Here is a 25,620-nt window from a genome sequence, read left to right as displayed (position 1 = left end):
TCGCCCATGTGCCGTCCCTCGGGCGATCATGGTTTTGCCTGTGCACTGAAGGGAGCCTTAAACCTATCACCGCTTTTGTTAACTTATGGGCAAGCACAGGTTGACTTTCAGCGCTATGCCCTCCAAATCAGAATACTGCATGCACAAAAAGCACAACTACGAAACTTTCTTTTTTTTTTTTTTGCGGTACATGGCCAAAAACCGGAAATGTTGCCGATTTCAGGGGACGATGTTACAAGCAGTTCACCACCGACAGCAATGTCGGCATTACTGCGGCAGGCCATGTGACCGCCAGTTTGTTACGCCAGGAAGGCTTTCGTTTCTTAAATATACGACTTCGTTTATTCTCAAACTGCGTCAAAGACGTGACCTCATTTATGTAAACTTAGCCATTCATAGATGACTTCGTTTCACACTTCTTTGTGAACAGTCATCGAAATGTTGTCGGGATGCTTTTCACCACTCGTTCCACACAGAATTCCCGCCGTAGTTGGCCTGAGCCTGCGAACACGGCAGCGCTTCCTCCGGAATGCGGCACTCGAACTGTTCCTGGTCGAACACGGTGGCATCGTCGCAGCGAAACGAGTGTTTCTCGAACACTCGCTGTCCTTCGGATCCGGCCTTCACCGTGCACACATGGAAGTACTCGCAGCAGAGTTCCTCGTCGGCGTAGTAGCCGTACTGACGGCCCTCGCAGCTGAAGTTGGAAGCGGGAGCTTCGAGGACGCGCTGGCCGTTGGACGCGGTAACGGCGTGCTTCGCCATGGTGTGCCTCACTCCGAGTCCAGCCATGACAACTTCAGAGGAGAGCAGCTGTTCGGATTTTTACACCACAGCACGGCATCGCCGAAGAGGGAAGAAAACAGAACGAAGGCTTTAGTAACATGCTCAGGTACACTATTTAAGGTATTGTAGCTCATATAACACTAAACCGTCCGCAACTCGAAGCCACGCCTGGAGTTTTTGGGTGCAGGTGGCAGCGGTGCACGGCGACGCTTGTTTACTCGTATGCGCTTCAGAATCCTCCAACTCCAAAAACCTACACACACATGCAGCTGAATAAATAAATATCCGAGGACACCTAAGCGCTTATGAGTTGTGAATGCGAACGCATTAATGTCCAATTGAACGCCGCTGAGCGGCCCTTTGAACTCCTCGCGGGCAACCGAGCGTCTCGAGACGCTTGACGCGCTTTCATTTGGCCCTCGAGGCGAAGTTAGGAGGCAGGCAAGAGCTTGCGAGCACAAGGAAGGCGCCGACATAGGGGCGCCCATAACACAGGCTTCAGAGAGCGAGAGTGACACTTAGCGTCGCGGCGATGCCCTCTCCCCTCGCGCAACACCTGGCGCGCTTGTGTCTCATTTCGCCCGCTCTGCTCCGTCGAGGTGTGCTCGTGCTGCGACGTCGTAGCCAATGGAAATTTAGGCTGCTACAGACGATGGGCGCCGGCTTTTTCGCTCAGGGCCATTTGACGCTTTCGCATCAATACGTACAACCTAGAAACACGCTCAATAAAAGGTGAATTTGCCCGCACAACCAGGAGATGGTTGTATCACGCTCCACGGCACTTTAACTGCCGTTAACAAGCAAACGCTTGTCTTATTTGTTCGATGCGACATCAGTACGTGCGGGATCGAGCACTCTCGATAGCCTGATCGCCGGCGATGAGCGGTGGTGTCAGTGCCAGAAGGCACTGACACCACCGCTGTCCTGGCAGCGCTGTCCTGGCTGTCCTGGCACCACCGCTCTCCTGAAGGCACTGACACCAACGAGCAGTAGGCGGGTATTGCAAACCCCGTCTTATACATAGCAGGAAACGCACAGGAGCCACGCAACTACATGGGGTCACAGAAGTCTCCCACCGCGCCTTTCTTGTTGCAGTTGTTTTTATGTTTCGCCTTCTATCGAACAACTACTTCACATGTTGCAATTGCAGCTTGTGGACGTAAGGTTGCTTGAAATCACGTGTTGTCCAGCTCTGTGCATCTAGTACGCGACGTGCTACACTTTGGTCGCGAGCGCGAGTGATGTTCCGTAGCCACTGGTCGAAGAAACGTGATAATCTGCTACTTCGGTGTTAAATAGCCTTAGATCTCGGACCCCTTTTGTGCAATAAAAGCGTCATATTTTACTTAATATCACACCGAATTCATCTATATATATATTTTTTGCATATGAGGCCTATATATCTCTCATAATATCACGCGCTATTTATCGGTGATGAATGCATGCCGTTAGAGGAGTCTCTATAGCCTTCGTAACGGTGCCTGCCACGTGTGAAATGGAGTACAGCGGTTGGAGACTGTGAGCGCAACACATGGCCCACCGAGACGAGAGCGCGCGGTTTATTTGTGCGAATGGTCCCAGCTGGGTGAGTTGTGTAAGCGGTGAGAGCGAGGCCCGACCTGCAAACAGAGGTCGAGTGCGAAGGCGGCAGGGGACGCGAGAGCACCTGGCGCGTTTGGCGGCGACGAGGAAAACAGAGAAGTTACACGCGAATGACGAGCAGGAAACTCGGAATCGAGGAGGCTGAAGCTCGCGCATAAAACCGATGCGGAGAAGACCTTCATAGACGATATCCAGGGGTGGCTTCCACGAACGTTTAATGCCGTAAATAATATCATTTCAAAACGCATTCTTGCGCGCACTAGGCGTTTTCTATGGAACATTTAAGAACGCGTTCTTAAATTCCTTATTTTCATTATTAAATTTTCGTGCAAGCCTATCCAGGATTTTCCTGTAACGTCTGAGCGCTCTTTACATCGCATAGGGCGCGAGGGCCATCACTGGAAGTGCCCTGCGCTGCAATCGAACGTTCTTGCGGCGAAAGTGTGATCACGTGACAGGGCTTTGCAGCAGCGAAAGCGCGCGCAGTTATTTTATCACGCGATTTAGAAGCTTTATATTATTTTGATTGTTCATGAACGTTGCTCAATATACCACTGAATAGTACTGACCGTTATAATACAACGAAATAAAGCTGGTCGGCACCTTCTAAATGCCGTTTATTACTCTCATCGCAGAATGTATTCAGCCGCGGTCAATATTCTTGGTTTGGCAGGATTGTTCGTTTAGAATGTATCGATGAGTGGTGATCTATGCAAAATTAAACCGGTCAGAAAATGTTTTGACAACCTCAATGGGTTACAGTTTGTGAAAAGGCTCGCCCTTGTGAGAATATATATATATATATATATATATGACTCGTTCTTCGAACTTCAAAGATCAGCAGCGCGAATAAAGATGGCCTTGACTCCTATATAGTGCAAGCACGATAAAACACGAAATTTTACCATACAAAACAAAAATATGACCCCTCCCCACTTCACTGCGCATTTTACGCGCGTTTTTCTTTTTTCTTTTTTATGTACCGGCATATTCTAACCTAAAAAAAAAAAAGAAACTTCATCTGTGCTTTCTTGCACTGGTGCATATCTCAACGAGACACGACTACGCGGCGCGATGCAGGCTAATAAAGGCGCGCCCTGCTCCCGAAGGCTCTGCATCGCACAGGCGATAAGACTTAAACCGCTAGAGCACTTAGTTGCCAGCTATATTGCTGGTAAGTTAAGTGATGAAGACAGGCGAAGCATCAATATACGCAGATAAGGGTGAAGCCGCATTTTATGGACGCTCACGGCCAACGCCTCCTAGCCAAATTTATCCGGTGCTGGGCGGAAACAAGTCCGCATTACCTATGTAGTAAAACCTTATTATATCAAACAGGCTAAATGTGACTGCTTGCAGCCTCCCCGTTTCAAAGGGGATTCCAATGAAAATAACCATCCTTCTTGCCTCAAGACTTCATTCTCGCTTGCGGCCGCCGCGTTCCGATAGGCGTAGAATGCGATAACACTCCGGAGCTTAGACTTAGGTGCACAATCAAGAGCACCAGATGGTTGAAAGAAATCGGGAGCCCCAACTCCACAGTGTCCCTCACTGTGTAGTTTGAGGACGCTAAATCCCACACATATTTTTTATCAGCTGATACTCTACATATAAACACTTGAGTACGACTGCTTTCTGCTTGATAGCTGTGACATTCTCTCGTGGATCTCCGTACCAAAAGCTGATCAGCTCGCGAAGTTGTTTTTTTTTTTTCTTTCAAGAATGGAAAGCATCAAAAAATGGTTTGCCACTTGTTAACGATGTTTTGCTAACGTTGCTTTACTGTTTTCTGTCCTCTTGGGCTTTCTTGGTCGTTGTTTCTTTGGGACACAACCTTCGAATGGTATGTCAAACAACAATCTAACTGAAATCAAACCAAGGCTTAACTGTAGCAGTACAATTCTGCGATTAATTTTTGTCAAAGGGAAAGTTCCTGGAAAAATACGATGGCCAGACAGCTTTGTAAATTAGCAGACGATCGCTCACAAACACATTTTTTATCGTTTCCGCTAACGTCCCACCCCATTCACTGAAATTCGCTTAAACTGAGTCACGTATTAAAAATGAAGGCAGTCATAAGCGAGTATGCCGACCAATGAGTGGTTTACTTCACTTACATAAGAACGTTCGAAGCTGAATATTTCGTCACGAGCCAAAACGTCAACGACTAACGAACAATATTACGTCTTTCCTGTAATCTACTACAAAGGGGCTGAACACAGCTGGCAATTTAACGAGTGGTTAGGAATAAAATAAGTAGTGCATCTCGCCAAAAAAACATTACTAAACCAATTAATAACACGACCTGTGGCTTCAAAACTATTGTCAATAAATAAACAAAAAATGATGAGCAAATGGCCGTAACAGATTTAATACAGCTACTGAAGCTATGTGCCAGGGTGTATATTCAAACAAATTCTAGCCCGGCATTCCAGTAAGCAACGCGTACGGCAGTTGCCGCTGCATTCGAGCAATGCATAAGGAGCTTGGAAGTACGTATATGCTACATTTACCCGTGATCTGAACCTTTGGCTAAAGTTTTGTGTCGATGGCAGCCACTAAAACCGCGGCTTGCTGTGCCGCGCCGGCGTCATGCGTTGCCATGTAAAAATTTGGAAGACGCATAAGTTTCGCCTTTAAGAGTGGAACGCGATAGCATTCAAAGAACCCTAACTGCTTCTCATGCTTCCCGGCAACTGCTGCGTATGTAACCGTAATGTTTACCGGGAAATACTGGCGGCGAACGCTATGCACGAAGGCGGGCTTTCTGGTAGAAACGCGACCTTTTGTCTGCGCCGCAATGCGGCGGAGGCAAGCACCATCTGGATGTGTTGCAAGGAAGCGGGAGCGCCGCTCCGTGGCCTCCAACATATTCTTGCGCCGGCACGCACAAATGGCGGATGCCGTTCCTGTCTATGAATGGTAGAAACGCTGAAAAAGGGGTTTGTTTGAGTTTTCGCGTAACATAATTATGTTTTCGCCTATATTCAAATTACAATCCTACGCTACCATGTCTGTAGGTTTCTGTAAGTCGTACTTTACGATTTTTCTACGTATGTTAGCTTGATAAATTCAATAGTTCAGTAACTTCCTTGCGCCACATGGAGGGCATGGGTATCGGTGGTTCGAAAATCTTTTCGCCGAAACGATGTCCGACGCTGGACGCCGGATTTCTTGCGACACGGGGCTTTAATAGAGGGAGCGGAAGCCGGCTGAGTCAAGCAAAAGACGCGTCTACATGTCATCAACTATGGCGGCGCCCAGGGGAGCATGGTGAAGAACGTCTTATTGAAAGCGTGAGCAAGCCGCGCGAGTTTAGCGGTACAAACTGCAGTCTGGCAACATGAGGCTTACCTTCGTGGGAGGAAATTACGTTTGTTGCTGTTTTTTTGTGATTCCGCCAATCAAACGCAAAAAACAACTTCCGATTTTTATGTGGGGTGCACTAGACGAAACGAGACGCATCTGTCGCCTTTCATTCAAATTTCCACACAAATCCGCCCCCCCCCCCCCCCACCTTCTTTCCAACCGCATTCCTTCCTTTACACATCACTAGGTGAACGAAGCAAGCGTGAAGAGAGCTAAACGAATGCACCAGGTTCCGAATGTTGATGTACTCAGTTTCACCTTGTTTCCCACGGGACTCTGATAGACGGAGTACTCCGGCATGTAGGGCAGGTGGAGATCGCCTCGAGGAGAAAGGTTGAGGACCGGAGACGGCTCGCCCCTCGCCTGCAGGCTATCGAAGTCGGGGACATTGTAGTACTTTTCCGACTGTTCGCAAGGCGTCGCCAAGTCGGGATAGAGACAAGACTTGGTTGGTTGGTCGTACACGGTTGGTACCGGGCAGGACATCCTCACGGCGGTCGCTATGCCAGTGATGCGAGTGCACACGTAGTACGACCTGCATAATATTACCGGTATAAGAGATCAAGTTGAAGGCGCCACTTAATAACTGCTAATACGTGTCTTAGGGAGGATGAAGTAAGTCTGAAAAATTATACACTAGAGAAAAGGGAAGTGTTTATTCTTGCGTCACATTGCTCGCGCCACCGGACGTAAGGAGTTGTGAGATAACTGATTAACATTTACAAATATCTGAAATCGCCGATCAAATTACCATGATTTACTTTGAAAATGTTATCACGAACAGTTGCTTGCCATTGCGCAAGGTTTAATCACTTAGTAGAAATCTGGCAAATCATGCCAGTTCTGATATGTGTCCGAAAAATTGTGGGCAAAAAAAGTCTGGGAATAAAATCTGATAAAGCAGGTTGGCAGGATAGTTGGGTGGGATTGATAACATGGTGCAGTGCGACTAATCAAGCACTGAGAAGAAAATGACACCCGTATAAGTGCTGTGTGTGTGCTGTGTGTGTACTTCCTTCTCTTTTCTTGTCTACTGCTGCACAGTGTTGTCATGAACGTCTAGGAGTCTATCCTAGACTTAAACTTGTTCGAAAGTAAATATAAAAGGCTGTCCTAGACAGACTCCTAGATTGACTTTGCCAAAAGCAATTTGACAGCACCACTAAGTGAACACAACTAAAGGATTGAATAGCAAACAAATCGAATTAAAAGACGCCAAATTTGGCAAGTCATTTCATAAGTCATTACACTGAAATATTAAGTTGCCGTCTTACTGCAGAACAAAGGGCTATGTACATGCGGAGCGTGTGGTTAAGCACACAACTCTACAGAGCAACTCCGGATATATTGCTAGTGACGTATCAGCTTTTGTCTAGTTTTGCATGGAGCGCTCAGCATGCAGTCTAGACCGACTCAAATAAGCCGTACGAACGAACCTATTCGCACTTACAATCCAACGTCCGAGTTTTGCACGTGGCCTTAACAGTTGAGATCGGGCATGTCTACACAGGGTTTGAATTAATTTTCTCGAATATAAATACTTCCCGCTTAAGACGTACATAAGGTCAGTACTGTCATCTGTGTGCAACCTGCTAGACGACAGCCCACGTAAGTTATCGTTGAAGGCTAGGTACATGAAAAATAATGGCCAACACGTCCGTGCTGATTATCTAACAAAGACCACCATCCCTTGAGCTACGAAACGTACTTGGTCCATGTACGAACGCTGACTATGTGTCTCGCGCAACGAAGTCACATTTAACCTTACTTAGAGGGACTGGTCTCAATGGCTTGGTTTGTTGAGTGTTGTGGTGTTTTGTGAATGTGAGTGTCGTGCACTGTGCCTATCATTTCATTTCATTTATTATGCGAATCTGTAGTAACATGCTATAGGCATGCCGCCAGGCAATCCTCTCCGGGATTTGTTAAAGAGCCCCTTCCCTCTTCCATCTAAGAGGCTGGCCTTTGTATACAAATTTTCCATGAAGTTTGTTATCATTGCTAATTTTTTTTTTATTTTCGTACATGCTAACGGCTGAAAGTAAGCAGTTGTTAAATTATAGTTGTGTCACCAGCACATGTCTGTAACTAGCATATGACGTCACGAACCTCTATTTCATAACTACCCACAACTATCTCAATAGCGGGTGAACTGGAGAAGAAAAGGCAGCTTTTCACCTGGTGGTATACTTCTCCGGCCCGGCGGCCCTTCGAAACATTAAGGAAAGCCACCTCACGAACTGTGTAATTTTGTTGGAAAGGGTAACATGCAGTTCAATTCGAAACTTAGGGAGTTCCTAATTTAAACGCTTTAATCAATCTTATCAGCCATCCTCGTGTACACGATCGGCATCGTTCGAGAGAAAAAGTGGAGGCCGACACCAGTGTAAATACGGGAATGGCCGTGCCGCGCATGCATGTTCGGCAGCGCTCGTAGTCAAGAGGCCTCGAACCCAGCAGTACATGCCATTAGGCGACACTGGCGCAGTGCGCAGGTGGTCGCTCAACCGCTTTAATATAGAAAAGTGCGATTGACATATTACTGTATTTTTGCCATTGCACTCCATGAACTATAATTATTAAATGTTGGGGTTATGAGCAGTGCTGTCTCGCCACAGGTGCAGAACTTTGTTTCAATTATTAGTTGTACTGGAGACTGGTTAAACACCGAGGTTTAGCGACAATCACTGTCTGCCACTCAGAAATGTTATTCATAAAGAAAAGAGGCATGCTGCTGATAATACACTTCTGATTTTTCACAACGCATGGGCGTAGTTTTGCTGTTCACGCCAGCGGTCACCGCAACACGCAGTTGAATGTTTCGTTGGTTTCACCGCACTACTCAGGATCTTGCCAACGAATACGCACCCTATACGGACTGCAGCCGGAAAATTATTCTGGTAACATGCGATTGTTATTAATTAACAGACTAAAGAAAATGCATTTGACCACAAGAAACAGACATAACGGAGAAAGACAATGGCTAACTATTTATTCGAGAACGAAAGAGAAAAGAAATTCAGAGTGACGCGAAGTTTAAATGCCAGCGATTAGATCGTTTTTGTTTATTAACTGTTGAATAAGTCGCCGCAGCTGATATATTGCATATCAACCCAGTAGCAGGGTACTCTATACTTGCTGACGCTACCGAAGTATCGTTTGTGCACGTTTAGCCTTCGTCAGCGCCTGACCCGTTAATATCTAATTCCTTGGGGTTGCGTGCTTTTTTGCTGGCCCCTGCTAATCTAATAGCAGGCCCCAAGAAGCGCAGCAGTGTATTCAGCATTTACGATGAATCTTCAAGCATGAAATGTTTTTAGCTCCCATTGTCGGCAACCGTCCAGTGACCTTGAGCCAAAAGCCATAGCGCTATCCGGGCAATCAAACGAGAGCATCCGGGCAAGTTGCGAGAACAAACCGAGATCATTCGGGCAACCAGTCAAAACTTAAGAAAATACAGTATCTGGCCCACAATCCTTTGTACAGGACCGCATTACATACGCTAGTCACAGCCCAAACAAGTTACACGAAATATTGCTTCCGCGTTCTTCCTAACGTTTGTTCACAATATCACTCAATCTGTAACATTTGGTACGCTGAAGTGTTATGTGTCATTTCCAATAGCAGCGTTCAAAAGGCAAATAGAGGGCACCTTACACTTCATTGTCATGTTTTGCCACTGAGTCAGGGTTGCCTGTGCTCTTTTAAACGCCAGCGGTCCGTAAGTTCCGCAGCGCGGGTTTTGCGTCGCCTCGACAGATGGCGCCACGCTGTGTGGCGCCTCCTTCAAGCGCTTTTCTTTTTCTAGCTAAGAAGCGCGCTGCGTCTCCTTGGCGTATTTCACTGCTTGTCGTGCCGCCTTCAGCCGGTTTTCTTGTAGCTAGGCAGCATCCGTATGTACCAGTGCATAGTATGGCGGGGTGTGGTGTAGTGGGGTGTACCGTTGCGAACATGCACTGCACCCATTTTAAAATAGTGGCTAGTATCATCTCCCGCCAGTCTGCTTTACCTGTTGCCATTTCATGCTTTCATCTACTCTCGATTACGGGAGAGCCGGCAATTTTTTACTTCCGGGTGCTTTACAGTCGGCTATGAAGAAAGCCGAAATGCGGATGATGAGGATGTTGCTGATGACGATGATGACTAATGTAGAGTTTTGCGGCGCAAGAGCCAAGTGCGACCAAATAGCGCCAGGCCACTGTTAATGAGTTCTAAGTGAAGAGATGAATTACGAGCAATGGATGTGACGGGGCACTAATGTGGCCTTAAGAACGGTCGCTGTAGAGTGCGTAAAACTTATGCGTAATAAAATTACGGCAATGACTAATTGAGTGTGCTATGGACAGGAAAGATACATTTTGAAAAAATGACGATATGCCAAAATATGTCAGAGGCGAAATTTTTTCGAAATGCACTACTGCCTCAACAGAGCCCTTGAAACGCAAGGATCTGGAGGCGTGTGCTATACAAAACTATCACAGCGACGTTCTCTGGAAAGAGGATGCGCTATGAAATGATTGGGTTAGTAACATGCGAGAAGACATCGTTAAAGAAACCTACAACAGCTTTGGTATTAAAAAACGGTTGTTCACTAAGAAACATAGCGGGATGGGGAGCGTCCTCCACGAGGAACATGGAGGACGGTCAGCCTTTCACCCCATCTACCACAGGTGGGAGGCTCGTTACCAGTCAATAGAAAATTTTGAGTACAATATGTGTGTCCCATTTTGAGACCACATAGTAGGACATAACTTCTTCGTGTTTTCGTAGCAGAGGGTAAAAAAACTTCAGTTTAATCCCGCAAAGCTTATTGTTCGTTTCAGCATCCCACAAGCGTTGACAGTGACTTCGCAGTTTGTGTCGTAGAAAAGGCTTCAGATCTGTGGCAGGGTCAGCAGCGGAACGATTAATACCTTGCGAGGCCGTCGATTTGACGATTTCGTCGGCAAACACATTACCCTTGATTCCACTATGACCTGAAACCCAGTACTTATTACATGTCTATAAGATAAATCAATGTTACACAAGAGTGAGCAAAGCGCAATAAGAACAGGATTTTTATGCTTCTGTAAAGACACTAACGTTTTTACAAGGCTTAACGAGTCTGAATAATATTTCTTTCTGTAGTTTTAATTTCTCTGTATGCTTCACCACAGACATTGCCGCATACGCTTCTGCAGTGAAGATACTTGTTAGGGGACTTACCATCTCAGATTTAGAGAAATATGGATGATCAGTCGCGTAAGATACGTCAGCATGTGACAGACGGGTCGGTGTAGAGTTCAGAGAAAAAGTACTTTGATTGATGTTCACGGAAATTCATTGGAATTTCGAGCTCGGGAGCGTACTTTGTGACATCTACAAAGGATACATGACATTATGTAATATGCCACTCCCAAAGGGATAACAGCTTAGCTAAAGGCATTACGCGGCCTTCAAAAAGTGGGGTATCCATTTTTTCCCTAAGTTCTCTCACACGCACGTAGAAAGGCCGTCTCATAGAGGGTCGGTTACAAAAAAGTGTTGCACACGTCCAATCATTAACGGTTATAGAACACGGATGTTCCTGATTAGAGGTTAAGCTGATGTATATTCTCTGCAGATGGAGTGACCACTCATTTGATTGTATACGTATAAACTTTCAATAGGGCTTGTTCAGAACACGCCAGTGGCCAGCCGGATACCTATAGATGGTGGACGGGATCCAGCATCTTTAGCGCGCTCGAGGCGGCAGAGTGATATACCACGGCACCATAGTCCAATCGTGATCGAATGAGGCTCTTGAAGTTTCATTAAACACTTCCTGCCGTTGCCCCATGATGCGTGAAATCAAGTTTTGAGTAAGTTCATTGTTTTTTCGCATTGAGATATTTTATGTATGGAATGAAAGTAAGTTTGGAGTCAAGTAAGATGCCTAAAAACTTGTAGTCTTTGTTCACAGGTATTTGTTGTCCATACATTTCGATACTGGTATCTGCGACAAGCCCTCTGTTCCTGGTAAATAGAACACGAACTTTTGCGCAGGTTCATTTCGAACTCGTTTTCGTCTGCCCACTTACGCACTTTGTTCAAGCTCTCGTGTACTTGTCTCTTACACACTCTAAGGTTGCAGGATTTGAAATTGACCTATAAAATATAGCTGGTGGTAATGATGCACGAAGCGTGTTCATCTTAACCATAAACAGTGCAACTCAGCACGCCTCCCTGAGGTACCCCAGTTTCGTGTATGAATTCACGGGACAGTGCTTTACCTATTTTCACCCGGAATGTACGATTGCGTAGGTAGCTTTCTGTAGTGTAACATATTGCCACTGATGCCCATCGGGGACAAGTCACGCAGGATTCCGTAACGCCAAGTTGCATAGTACAGCTTTTACATATGGGCAAATACGGATAGGTATTGTTTATGTATGAAGGCATCACGAATGTTTGTTTCGATGCGCACGAGATGGTCGGTTGTAGACCGTCCTTCTCTAAAGCCGCATTGATATGGATCAAGAATTTCGTTTGACTCAAGTAAGTGCAAAAGCCGACGGTTTATCATTTTTTCAAAAAGCTTGCAAGGACAACTTGTGAGAGCGACTGGGCGGTAGCTTGTTACTAATGTGGCGTCTTTACCTTGCTTTAGAGTTGGAACAACAAGGGATTCTTTCCATGGGGTAGGAAGGTATCCAGCAGCCCATACAGCATTGAAAAGTGCAAGTAGCCTTATTTGAGCGCCGCTGTGGAGGCGTTTAATCATGCAATAGATGATTCTGCCAGGTCCAGATGCAGAGCTCCGACATGCAGTCAAGGAGACTCGCAACTCTGCGTTAAAGGGGAGGTTATAGGATTCGTTCTGTCTGCATTTGCGGTCGATAGCCTCGCATTCTGCTGTTTTTGCGTACTTTAGGAATGCCTCAAAACAATTATTAGAACTGGAAACGCGCTCCAAGTATTCACCAAGAGCGTCAGCTTCGTCTTCCAAGCTGTTCTCTTCCTCGTTCACTAGTGGCAACGGAGAAGTTCTTGCCCTTTAGCCTACTTAACCCGTCCCATACTTTCGCCTCTCGTGTACACGAATTTATACCAGAGAGAAACCTCTCCCAACTTGCCTTCTTTGCCTGTCGTGGCATCCTTCTCTGGGATTTGACACGTTTAAGTTCTATTAGATAGTCAGCGGTAGGACATTCCCATAGTTTGCCTCAAGCTTTATTTTGTCTCCTTCGTGCCTGTCTGCAATCGTCACTCCACCATGAGGCCCGTCTTTTGAATGAAGTACCACTTCTTTGAGGAATCAACTTCTCAGAGGCGTCAATGATAAAAGCGGTAAAGTATGATGCGGCATGACCTATATACTGAAATTATAATATCTCGTGATAACTAGATGGATTCCTAAAGCATTCCCACTCGGTTTATTTCAGTTTCCTGGGAGGGATATGAGGAGCGGAGTCATGTCGGGTTACTAATGTCTTGGAAGTTATCACTTCCGGAATGATTTTTAATTACGCGCCATTCCAAATCAGGTAAGATAGAAAGGAGCCAATCGACAAATCTATTGACGAGTGTGAATTATAATGAAGATTTTAATATGTTGGTTCCTTCTTATTGAAGAGGCGCGCACAGGAGTTTACAAGGAAGTTTTCAATGAGTCGACCTTTCTTGTCGCACCGTGAGTTTCCCCACATCGTGTTGTGAGCGTTAAAATTTCCCCCGAGTATGTAAGGCTTAGGAAGCTGATCAATGAGGTTATAAAAGGGTTTTGTTTTATCGAGATTGTTGTTCGGGGTTATGTAAATGAAACGTAGTGACGAATTTTTCAGAAAGAACGACGGCCCGAACTTACATTGCCACAACAAACACCTTAAGGGCAATGTGTCGACAAGATGCAGACTTGTCGGCAAATATTGATACACCGTCGGAGGCGTTATCCTCGTCACTGTATTTTCGGAGGGGGGGCGCTGCAAGCGTTCGTCAAGAGCGGACGTTCGATGCATGGGCTTCGTTGACAATCTTCGATTGCGGCGGATTACAATATTGGTTCACCGTACATTTACCATCCACGGGTTCTCTTCAACACCTGGCATCGCCTGGTACCACCAGTGAACCTGTGAGTGCCATATTCTCGGCGGTAAAGACTGTCTGGCTTCTCAGCACCACGAGAAGAGCGCTAACCCTAACGGCCGAGTGGTTTGGGTGCATCACCGCAGCGGAGACGCAGGTGCGCCCGCGGATGCGCGGCATGGCGTTCGCGCAACGCTGGGTCTAACGACGTTCGCCAGTGAGTGCTCCCGCTTCACTCATGACTACCGCAACTACTATGAATTCCCTAAGAGGCTACGACCCGACGGAGATGGACTTCAGTCGTGTACCAACATCCCAGCAGCAGCTGATGCCCCCGCAGGATCTCCCGAAGGAAGACAACAGCCATGGCTGCAACATATGGTCCCGGCGCAACAACGAAAGAGCGGCGCAAGCTAAATCGACAGCTCCCAAGCAAGAGTCTGAGCAGAAAGAACGCCGAGAGCCTCCCGCACCGAGACTTCCGCGTCTATCGAGTTTAAAGAATTTTCCATACAAGGTCATCATCCGACCTAAAACCACGGTGGATCTGCAATCTGTGGCTCCACGCTCCTTCGATCTCGAATTAGGGATCCAAGCGGCCCTCGACACACCGCTACAAGAAAAGCCAACTCTGCGCGTTGTTAGCCAGCAGAACATCATAATGATATGTACTCACTGTGAGGAAGATGCGTTCCGCCTCGCCAAGCTTAATAGCCTGCACCTCGACGGCAAGAGTATAACAGTCACCGCCTACGTTGCCTTTTTAACAGGGATAAGCGGGCTAGTTGGTGGTCGTTAATGGAATGCATAATGTAACCGCACTAAAAAACAAGGGACAAGGAAGGAACACACAAGACAGGCGCGGACAGGCACGGTGCCTAAACGTCAGACTGCAGGAGCACCGCGCAGGAGTAGAAGGATTGGCGGGGGGTGGAAAACTGGCTGACCATTGTCGCCACTGTCGTAATTGCACGCCTAGGTTCCGCGACACTAAAGTCTTGAAGATGTTTGCGTCACAACTGAGCCGTGAAATATACGAAGCTTACTGTATAAAAATGCAATCTGGCAGCTGCGTAAGCAGTTCTTCAGTATCATTGAGCGACAAAGAGTACAAATATTTACAAGCAAATTTGCGGCACTCACGCCCGCATGCCAGTGATGGCTGTCTGATGATTGGCAAGGGTGAGTACGATACCTGTATAAATGTGAGATTTCCCGTAGTAAATCTTAGTTGAAGTAAAATCCGCGCCTGTCTTGTGTGTTCCTTCCTTGTCCCTTGTTTTTTAGTGCGGTTACATTATGCATTCCTACGTTGCCTTGCCAGAGGATGTTTGCAGGGGTGTAATACATAATATCAAGCCTGAAGTGGGTGATGATTCTATCTTCCAAGACGTCTCCTCACCCAGCCATACAATCTTGGGAGCGCGCCGTCTGGGCAAGACTACGTCGGCAGTCATCGTCTTCGCCGGCCAGAAAGTTCCATTCACGGTCAACTACGGGTGGTCAGAGCGCCGCTGCTACATCTACCGGAAAACGAGGGCGGCTTGCATCAACTGTGGAATGCGAGGTCACCGAGCAGACGTCTGCCCGAAACCCAAGGGGGCTGCTTGCCAGAACTGTGGAACGCCGAGTCCAGATGAGACGCACGAGTGCGCACCCGCTTGCGCGCTGTGCAAGGGTTCGCACAAGACTTATTCAAGGGACTGCAAGGAGAAATTCCACAGACCGCTGAACAAGAACGCTAGTGCCACGTCATCAAACGCGGCCTCAACAACGGAACTTGAAGGTAGAAGCAGGCCGAGGCAGAAGCAGCAGCCTGAACAGCGATGGCGAGGAGCGTCGTCATCAGTCTCCCACTCTCGTTCCACCTCTCGCGGCCGTTCGAGCTCGAGACGCCGGGCAACCGGCTCCAACCAGAACGCCAGTCAAGTGGAGGCGGGTAAAGAACAAGGGAAGGAGAACCTCACGAAGACCACCGGGGCGCTGAAGAAGACGTCCTCGGGTCAGCTCTCAGATTCGAAGGTGAGCTTTGCAGAGTGGCCTCCCCTCCCCTCGTCCTCCCCGCAGAATAACACGCAGTTGGCAGCACTCAAAAAAGAGACAGAAAGTCTTAAAAAACAAGTCAGCGCTTTAACAATCCAAAACCAAGAGCTTAGGCGAGCCACTACTAATGGAATAACGCCGGTAACTCAGCCGACTCCTCAAAGCCAAACACAGCAGGTGCCTAGCTCCCAACCTGCCTTAGACGAGGTCTACCAACAAATTATTCAAGAACTCTGATCCTTCAAGGAGGAGTTTCGAGCCTTTCCAATTTACGTGAACGCCCAATTCCAAGAAATTCGAGAGCAGATTGCAAACAACAGACGATACACGGAGACGGCAATTTCTGCACTTCGGAAGGAACATGCGGATAAAAGACATAAGTCCAAATTCGCTCGTACAATGCAAGTGGACGAGCCCTCCGATACGGACTCACCATGCCAGCCAAACCTAGAATAAAGATCTGGCAGTGGAACTGCCGGGGCTACAGGAGAAAGCAGGCGGCTCTTAATCTCCTACTATCTCAGGAATCTGACCCACCGGCAGCTATCCTAATTCAAGAACCCCACCAAATACCTATCAAACTTCAAGACTATGTGACTTATCAGCAAGACCAGTTAACTGCCACGTTAGTGCACAAACTATACACTGCCATACTGCACGACCCTTTCGAGCCGGATATTGCGCACTGCTATATTACTATTCTTCCTCTCCAAAGAGGAGCGACAAGCACGCATGTATTGAATGTTTACAGCCCTCCCAAAGACAGGCACGCAAGATTGGGTTGGGTCATAAAGAAATGTCTGAGCTTAGCGGGCCATGCCCCCTGCGTGATTGGGGGCGACTTCAACGCACTGCACCCTTCATGGGGCTACCCGGCGGCGACACCAAAAGGCAGAAAACTGGAAGTAGTGGCGCAAGAAGGGCTATCGATCCTCACCGATCCCACTTACCCTACAAGGCTGGGAAACAGTGTTAGTAGAGATACGTGTCCGGACCTGACGTTCACCAAGAACATAAACAGCGCGATTTGGAAGAATACCGAACAGCACCTGGGAAGCGATCACTTCATCCTCTCTCTGGAGATAAGCACAAACGCGTGCAAACGCAAAATAGGTATCGCAAGAATTACGAACTGGGACAGGTGGAGACAGGCCCGGGCATCTACTGCAAACCCTATTACAAATCTAGAGGAATGGGTTAAGGGTGAGGTGCAAGCTTTGAAAGCCTTTACGAGAGAGGTCTGCAAGACAGAAGATTGCCCAGCGGTCGATCCGCACCTTCTACATTTATGGGAAGCAAGACACTCATTGACAAAGAGATAGCGAAGACAGCGGCTTAACCGCAAACTCAGGAAAAAAATAGACGAGATAAACAAAAAGGCAGAATCCTACGCCATATCCTTGGCCAGACAGAACTGGAATACGCTCTGCGATGGTATTCAGGGGAAGCTAGGTGTGTCAAAGACTCGGAAGCTCCTGCGTGTCCTAATCGACCCCAGCAACAGCAAGTCGGCCACTAAAGACAGGCTCACGAAGCTTGTACACACCATCCCGGGTACGGACACAGAGTTGATGGAAAAGCTCAAGACCAGGTATCTGTGTACGGACCCAGTCGTGGAACAACCGGAGTATTCTGGGCTGCCGAATGCGAAGCTGGACATCCCACTCACGAAAGAAGAGATCAAAGCAGAAATTGCTGCCATGAGAAAAAATGCAGCTCCAGGTCCAGATCAAATAACAGCAAAGCTCTTATTTAACCTCAGCGATGACACCATCACCTCGCTGGTGGAATGCTTCAACGAGCAGCATTGGGCTACAGGAACGCTACCAATATCCTGGAAGACGGCCGAGGTTCGCTTCATTCTGAAGCCGAACAAACCCCTTAAACTGGATAATCTTAGATATCGCTGACCTCGTGTTTGGGCAAGCTCATGGAGAGGGTCATCAACACGAGACTCAGTAGATACTTAGAAGAGAACAACCTCCTACCTAACACTCAATTCGGCTTTCGCCCTCACCTATCGACCCAGGACGCCCTCTTGTACCTGTACAAGGATCTCCTTGAGACACCCCCCAAGTCACAGACAAGGGCCATCCTGGCACTTGATTTGAAAGGAGCGTTTGACAACGTTCTGCATAAAAATATTCTTCAAAGCCTCGCCGACACCAACTGTGGCGCCAGAACCTACAACTATGTCAAAAACTTCTTATCAGCAAGGCAAGCCACTATAAACTTCGATGGAATAAAATCAGATCCCATCACTCTAGGCCCGAGAGGAACTCCGCAAGGGGCGGTACTGTCTCCCCTTTTGTTCAATTTGGCTATGAAAGATCTCCCAGGCCTTCTCTCCGAAATCCCGGGTATCAAACACACATTGTATGCGGTTGATATCACTGTCTGGTGCAACTCGGAGAGTGACGCCGAGATCGAGGAGCGTCTTCAAGCAGCAGCGGACACGGTGGACCAGTACGCCAGGGAAAGAGGCCTCCAGTGTGCGCCGGAAAAGTCCGAGTTGCTCATCCTGAAGAACCCGAGGACACCCCTGGCACAGAACATCACGGTGTATATAGACAACCACTCAGTATCGAAACCCACGGAGATCAAGATCCTAGGGCTGTATATCCCGCAGGGGCGACAGAATACCACCACTATGAAGAAGCTTACAACATCCACCGAGCAAATCCTCCGGATGATGCATCGTATCAGAAATAAGCACCATGGCATGAAGGAAAGGGACGCCATCCGCTTAGTGCAGGCTTTCGTGATTTCTCGGATAATGTACGGGACGGCATTCCTTAACCTCTCCAAGTCGGAAATTGAAAAGTTGGAGGCACTGATCCGGAAGGCCTACAAGATGGCACTGGGGCTACCAAACTCCACGCCAACGGCAAAGCTCATGGCTCTAGGTGTACATAATACCCTCAAAGAGATGTGGGAAGCACAATACCTCTCACAACTCAATAGGCTCGCACTCACAAAACCAGGTAGAGATCTGCTCGAAAAGATCCATATTAATCTGCCCTATACGATAGACCAAAGGGAAGAAGTACCACGTGATGTGAGGAGACGCATCAACGTGTACCCCATTCCGCGGAACATGCATCCCGCATATAACATCGAAAGGAGAAAAGCAAGAGGGGAAGCCCTGCAGAAGAAATGGGACGAGCAACCTAACACCCTCTATGTGGACGCCGCAGGGCCAAAGAATGGAGTGATGACTATTGTGGTCTCAACGCCTTCAGGATTGATGGTGAACTGCGCCTCGATGAAAACATCCAACCCCACTCACGCAGAGGAAGCAGCTATTGCATTAGCTATAGCATCTAACCCCAACGCCGATGTGCTCACTGACTCCCAGAACGCCTGTCGCAACTTCAATAATGGATTAATTCACCGGTCAGGGTTGTCATTGCTGACTAAGCATCCACCCAGCCAAGCCTCAGTCATCTGGTTTCCCGGTCACCTGGAACTACCAGGAGGAAACGAGGCCGCTCACAGGCATGCCCGAGCTCTTCTATACCGGACGTCTCCCCCTGATGACCGTGAAGAGTGCTGGGACCTAACTGCTTTAGCAGTGTATACTGACAATCTCGCACCATACAGAACAGCCAGGAAGGAGTACCCAACACCACATAAATCCCTCAATAAGTTGGAAGAGAACACTCTTAGGAGACTACAAACTAATACATACCCAACGCCAGCTAAGTTACACCAGTGGTACCGTACACTATACTCCCCGCAATGCCCACACTGTGGAGATGTAGCTAACCTCTACCACATGGTGTGGGCTTGCCAATTTAATCCCATAGTTGACCCCATCCCAAATCCCTCAAAAGAGCAGTGGGAGGCTATTCTGCTCAGCGATGATCCTCACCGTCAGCACTGGCTGGTGGGAAGGGCCAGCGCAGCAGCAGTAACCACTGGGCTACCGGAATAGGCGGCCCACCCACGAGTTCTACGAATATCCTGGAAATAAAGATGTTTTCAATCAATCAATCAATCTATTTTCGGAAGACGGTGTAATTACGAAGAAAGTTAGTGTTTGTAGGTTTCAGATGGGTCTCTTGCGCAAACTACAAATTTCGATTATGCTTGTATAGTTGTCTAACATCGTGGAGGTTATGAATCAGTCCTCTAACATTCCACTGTAGTAAGTTATACTGGTATTTACAACCTTCTCTTGAGCATCGACAATACCAAAAGTGCCGGACCGGAGCTCATACCAAAAATGTTTTGGAAACGTTATACTGAATGGGGCGCTCGTTATCTAACCATATTTTTTCTTAAATCGTTTGAGACATGTACTGTGCCGGCCACTTGGAAAATCGCCAATGTCATTCCTGTGTTTAAATCGGGTAATACGCAAGTCATTTCCAGCTACAGTTCATTTCATTAACGTGTACCTGTTTCAAACTCTCAGAGCAGATAATTCATAAACATATCATTCAGCACTTCACTGATAATAACATGCTGCAGAATCAGCATGGTTTCCTCTCTGGTTTTTCTACAACTACTCAACTGATCGAATTCACTCATGACATTGCTGCGGCTCTGAATAATCGAAGTCAAATTGACGCCATATTCACACATAGCAAAGCATGCGATGTGGTGCGCCACAGAAAACTTATTAGGCTCAGCAAAATTATTAATGATAACAAAATACTTGGCTGAATATCTTATTGGCTACGTTAACAAGGTCTACGTTAACAAGGTTAACAGGTAACTTCGTTACTTTTAATCACGCACACTCATCGTCGGCCTCATTCACTTCTTGGTACCGCAGGGCTCGGTCCTTGAGCCCCTCTTGTTCATTATTTACAATATTTATGTTACACAAGTCATTAAGGACACACCAGTGAAAGTGCGATTGTGCGCTGACGACTACGAAATGTATACCAATGCTACTAACACACGTGATCAAGAGGTTCTTCACGTATTTTCATCCTTTTGTGGTTGGAATACCAGCAAATGAGTATTATTTACAAAAAAAGTACAATTGCCCGTTAATAATAAAAGGCAGCCGCTAAGGTTTAGTTACAGTAACAATGGGCACCGCCTAAATGCGGTGAATACCATCAAATATCTTGCAGTTCACTCAAAATCTAAAGTGGCACCTTCACATTCAAACAATTTGCGCTGGGGCACTTAGGCAACTAGGATACTTAGAACAAACCCTCAAGCACACTACCAAGGACTGCAAATTAACCGCTTATAAATCCATCGTCAGACCATTACTAGAGTACGCCTCAGTGGTACAGTCACCCTACACTGCACTTGACATAAAAAAGCTCGAGGCCACACAAAAGGAAGCAATACGGTTCATTTTCCGCCGATATGACCGCAATATTTCTACCTCATCTCACGATCTCACGCATGCGCATTATCGATAGAACCCCTGGCTCCCCGACTCACGCTTGAGCGTATCACTTTGCTACATGGCCACACTTGCATTCAAGCACCAATTTCTTTCAGTCACCCCACCGGGAGTGCCCCGCTTAATTGTTCTTAATATTGTTCCTTTCCAGCCATTTGTAAATTGTTTTAAGTATTTCTTTCCCCAAGCGTTGTCGACATTTGGAACAACATAGATGGTTCTTTGCGGCAAAACCAAATGAACAGTTTGTGATAGAACTGCCTAACCACATTTTGTAGTACGTTTCCAATGCATTGTGTGTTGTTTCATCTATTGCCTGATGTGCCCACTCCTACTATGTCTCGTGTATCGAGACAGCAGTATCTGTAAATAAATTAAAAAAAAACTGTCTCCATAACGAGGAAAGCGTTTGTGCTGTGCGCTTGAGCGACGAAGATTAACTCACGGGCCCTTTCCATGCTCCATGACACGAGGTTTGTCTTTTTTTGGAGCGAGCGCGAGTATCTCGCAGCTCCTTAGGCGCCGACTGCGTCGTGTGGCTGATTGCTGTGTCCATCGCCTCTTGCGAGGCGCTGGACACGTGCTCTTGCGAGCGCTGTGTTTGACGTGAAGGCCTTGACACTTCGGACGAGACCATTGAGGCCACAAGCGCGGAGGCCGATGACCCCTTCTGCTGGGGTGGCGGAGCAGCGCTAGCTGCAGCCGCCAAGGGGGCGGACGGCGTCATCGCCGGCTCACTGTGTGCGGGCCGTACAGCCGCCAGGGGCCGGTGTGGCGCCGCCTCCTGACGCACCACTTGGGCAGAGCTGTTCGTTTGCAGGTATGACACCCGTCTGCGAGCCTGCTTGAATGATATTTTCTCTGACTTTGATTAGGACTATTTCTTTTTCTTTCTTCCAAGACGGGCACGAATGCGAGTATGCGGCATGCTCGCCATAACAGTTGGAGATGTGTGGAGTGTGGAGCATTTTCGCAAGTTTAAGAATGATGGTGACGGGCACTACATTTAGCACATGTTTGTCGGCCTCGACAGTTCTTGGAACTGTGGCCGAAACGCTGGCATTTGAGGCATCGCAAAGGATTTTGGAACATACGGTCTGACCCATAGCTTTACATAGCCTGTCTCGATTGTCTCGGGCAGGATGCTTGAGCCAAAATTAAGTACTAGATGCTTGGTTTCAATATCCTTGCTGTCACGCCTTAGCATAATTCGCTTAACATTGATTAAATTTTGCTCGCGCCAGCCTTCCAACAGTTCAGCTTCTGCCAGCTCCATTAGATCATCATCGGAGACAACACCACGGCTGGTGTTCATAGTTCGGTGTGGGGATATTGTTACTGGGATTTCCCCGAATGACACTTGGTTAGGAAAGCTTTCGTATTGTTTCGCATCGGGAAGTTCCAAAAGGAGATCTGCACTAGCCATTTTCGATACCTTGTGGCTTGCGCCAAGAGCTTCGGTGAGACATTTTGACACGAGGAAAAGAGAAACAATTCTCACCGTCCTTTCAGGTTTGTCAGAATGAATTACATGGAATTGGGAGAAGTTATGCAATCTGTTGCCAAAAACACTGAAAAATATCTTTGCTGCGACATCGTTCTTGAGGGCGATGAGAGAGTCGAGGAAACGACGGAGAAGCCATAAAGGTAAGTAATATCGGTAGCTATGCCAGCCGCCCAACACCCAGCCCAACTAGAGGACGCTACGAAACCCGAAAGCAACGAAGGCACCAACTGTAGATAGCTACTATACCCTACCTTGTATGCCCAAGGTTGAATAAACTACATCAGGTAAACCCTTTAGAAGATTGGAAGTAAAACGAAGTAAAGAGAAGACAGGAGAGATGGAAAGCGAGAGAGAAAGACGAAGGCTGGAGGGAGAGAGAGACAGGAAAAGGCAACTACCGCTTTCCGCCGGGTGGGTCAGTCCGGGGGAGCCACCTACGTGAAGCCGAGGCCAAAGGGAGCGTGTTGCCTCCACCGAGGGGCCTTAAACTTCTGCACTTCTTAACCTGCACATAAATATAAGTACACGAGCGCCGTAATCGGCCGTCTTCGGAATGCCGACAGGAATTTGATGCGCTACCTCCCGACCAGAAGTGCACAAAGTGACTCGGAATATTGACTGAATAACTGAAGGTGAACTGAATACGTCGTCGAAAGACGAGGTGCTTTGAAGGTTCCATGTTTTATTAATTATCGCAGATAAACCAGCGCTAATAATGATGCCTACGTTGTAGTGAACGCCGCAGTTAAGGTCCGCGGATTACATCTTGAACAGGCGCGATTCTTCAAGCGCGCAACGAGCGGGCTGAACGAAGTTGTCCTTGAATGTCACACGCATACTCTTTTCAGAACAGAAGCAGAACCTTATAGCTATGCTGGGCCACTGCTCTTTATGCCATGAATACGAAGCTAGGGATATGTTCTTAAATTACGTGGTACACTTGGTGCATAACAAACCATACACAAGAGGTTGAAATCGGTCGGCTCGTACCTGCATCCTGAACGTACGTCAGCGTACGTTCCCGTCGGAATGAACTGGCAGCTGAGGCCTCCTTTGGTTGCACGCGACGCCAACACGGCTTCCCGCAGGGTGAATGCTTCGTTGATGCTGTAGTAGAATTCGGCCTCTTCACAGGCCTCTGGGCTGGATGCGTTGGGTTGCAAGCAGGAGAAGTGCAGCTGGTCGAACACCTTGTCTCCGGGGCAGTAGTAGCTGAAACTACGCGTCACTGTGTCGCCGTTAATCACCTGCGGGTTGCAGATGTGGAAGACACGGCAGCGGTGCGCGGGGTCGGCGTAGAAGCCGTACGGTAGGCCCACGCACGAGAAGGGCGTCTCGACGCGAGCCTCGATGGCGTTCTCGGCGCAGGCAACGCCGATTTTGTTCCCCAGCGGGGAGCCGACGAAAAGAGCCAGCGCCAACCACGCCACCGTGGAAGGAAAAGCACGGCGCACACGGTGGGCATAGCCGCAGGCGCGAAAGCCAGCCATGTATCGCGCTCGCGAGCATAGAGAGAAAACAAGTCATGTTGATTGCCTGGTTCTTAGATCTCTTTTCGTCGTCTCGTGTGTTTTGACGCCGAATGCGCAGGCGCAGGTCATTTGTTTGCTTTGTGTGCGAGAGAGCAAGCATGAAGAGGAAAGGTTCACATAAAGATTACTGGAATGAAATTTGGCGCTGCATATCGTTCGATCATAGCGGGAAGTATTAGTACCGGCACTGCCACTGTCTGTCCTTCCACAAAGTCCGTTGACGTAGGTCGCGAAGGTGAGGCCGAAATGCCGTCTATGAGCTATTGCCATTGTGAATGATATCAACTTCGTACGTGTGATTACAACGCGACAACATACTTCGACGGTTCAGACAGAAGTTTATGTAAATGTCACATGTTTACGCCACAAAAGAGAAATTTCTAAAACAACATAGAAAGTTAATAGAACAATAATGTTGTGAAGTCCCGCAACATTCGCTTCTATGACCGAACAACAAAACACTCGGAACTGCGTCTACTATCTGTCGTTCGCTTTCTTTTTTTAACGGTGATGCGTTCTGAAATGGTATTATCGTATTTAAAATGAACAGTACGTTGTTGCGAGAAGTCCATTATGTGTTCCATAAAAATAAAATGTTCTGCAGTTTTTTTTTCTTTTTTGTGAAGGCTCGCTATAAGACATTGCAGGTTTGCAATGTTTTAATGCGCGCTGTAAGGCGCGTGTTGCTTGCAAACTTTTTTAAAAATTTCTTTACATGGACGGTGATTAGTTTCATTGGCCCTGCTTCCTCCCGGTTCTCCACCAGTGGTGTCAGAAGTTGTATTTTGACTCAGTGGCCTATAAATCATGTGCAATGACGTCATCGTGGCTGCCATTTCCGGGTAGTCACATCTCGATAAGTTGCATAATCAAGAAACGTGACAGCACGACAGGCGCCTTTTGTGCCGAGGGACAAATTGATAACAGTGATTATGCGGTGAAAAACGGCCACCGTTCGTGTACTAGCACCTTAAGAAGCTTTCTTCATGACGTCACGTAAGATATCCACTGAAGAGGCATGTACAGGTGCTCAGATACTATTTCTGAAAGCACGCAATCGTGCGACCAGTGAAAGGAATGCAGTATTCCTTCGGGAGCGCCTCACCGCATACATATTACTAAACGTCAAGTTAAGGTTCGATGGTTTGCTTATCAATTGTATTTCAAATGACGTTCTAAAGATAATGGAATGGCGGGTGGTAGTGTTAAATAACTTAAATTTAACCATGCGCGTTGTAAATGCTGAGAATTGTGAAAAATTTCAATCATATTGTTACGTATAAAGACGCTGACGAAAAGCTATATACAAGTATATGTACAAGGGAATACGCCGCACTTGTCCAAGTGGCAACAGCCCGCACTAG

General features: G+C 47.4%; 1 protein-coding gene across 1 annotated transcript; it reads right to left on the bottom strand.

Moving 5' to 3' along the window:
- Window positions 1-340: 340 nt before the first annotated feature.
- On the bottom strand, window positions 341-24,290 carry LOC126531158 (uncharacterized). Its single transcript, XM_050178577.2, has 3 exons — window positions 23,715-24,290; window positions 6,016-6,292; window positions 341-813 (listed from the first exon to the last, which is right to left on the bottom strand). The coding sequence occupies exons 1-3, from the start codon at window positions 24,212-24,214 to the stop codon at window positions 457-459; spliced, it is 1,134 nt and encodes a 377-aa protein (XP_050034534.1). The 5' UTR covers window positions 24,215-24,290; the 3' UTR covers window positions 341-456.
- Window positions 24,291-25,620: the final 1,330 nt, after the last annotated feature.

The sequence above is a fragment of the Dermacentor andersoni genome, chromosome 5, assembly GCF_023375885.2.
Source record: "Dermacentor andersoni chromosome 5, qqDerAnde1_hic_scaffold, whole genome shotgun sequence".
Classification (NCBI taxonomy): Eukaryota; Metazoa; Arthropoda; class Arachnida; order Ixodida; family Ixodidae; genus Dermacentor; species Dermacentor andersoni.
The sequence above is the reverse complement of the archived record's forward strand: the minus strand, read 5'-3'. Positions and strand labels throughout refer to the sequence as shown.

Coding starts and splice junctions, on each gene's coding strand:
- LOC126531158 (XM_050178577.2), bottom strand. CDS start 24,214: ATGGCTGGCTTTCGCGCCTGCGGCTATGCCCACCGTGTGCGCCGTGCT. Junction 6,293..23,714: donor GACGTACGTTCAGGATGCAG/GTACGAGCCGAC, acceptor AATATTATGCAG/GTCGTACTACGTGTGCACTC. Junction 814..6,015: donor AGAGTCCCGTGGGAAACAAG/GTGAAACTGAGT, acceptor AAATCCGAACAG/CTGCTCTCCTCTGAAGTTGT.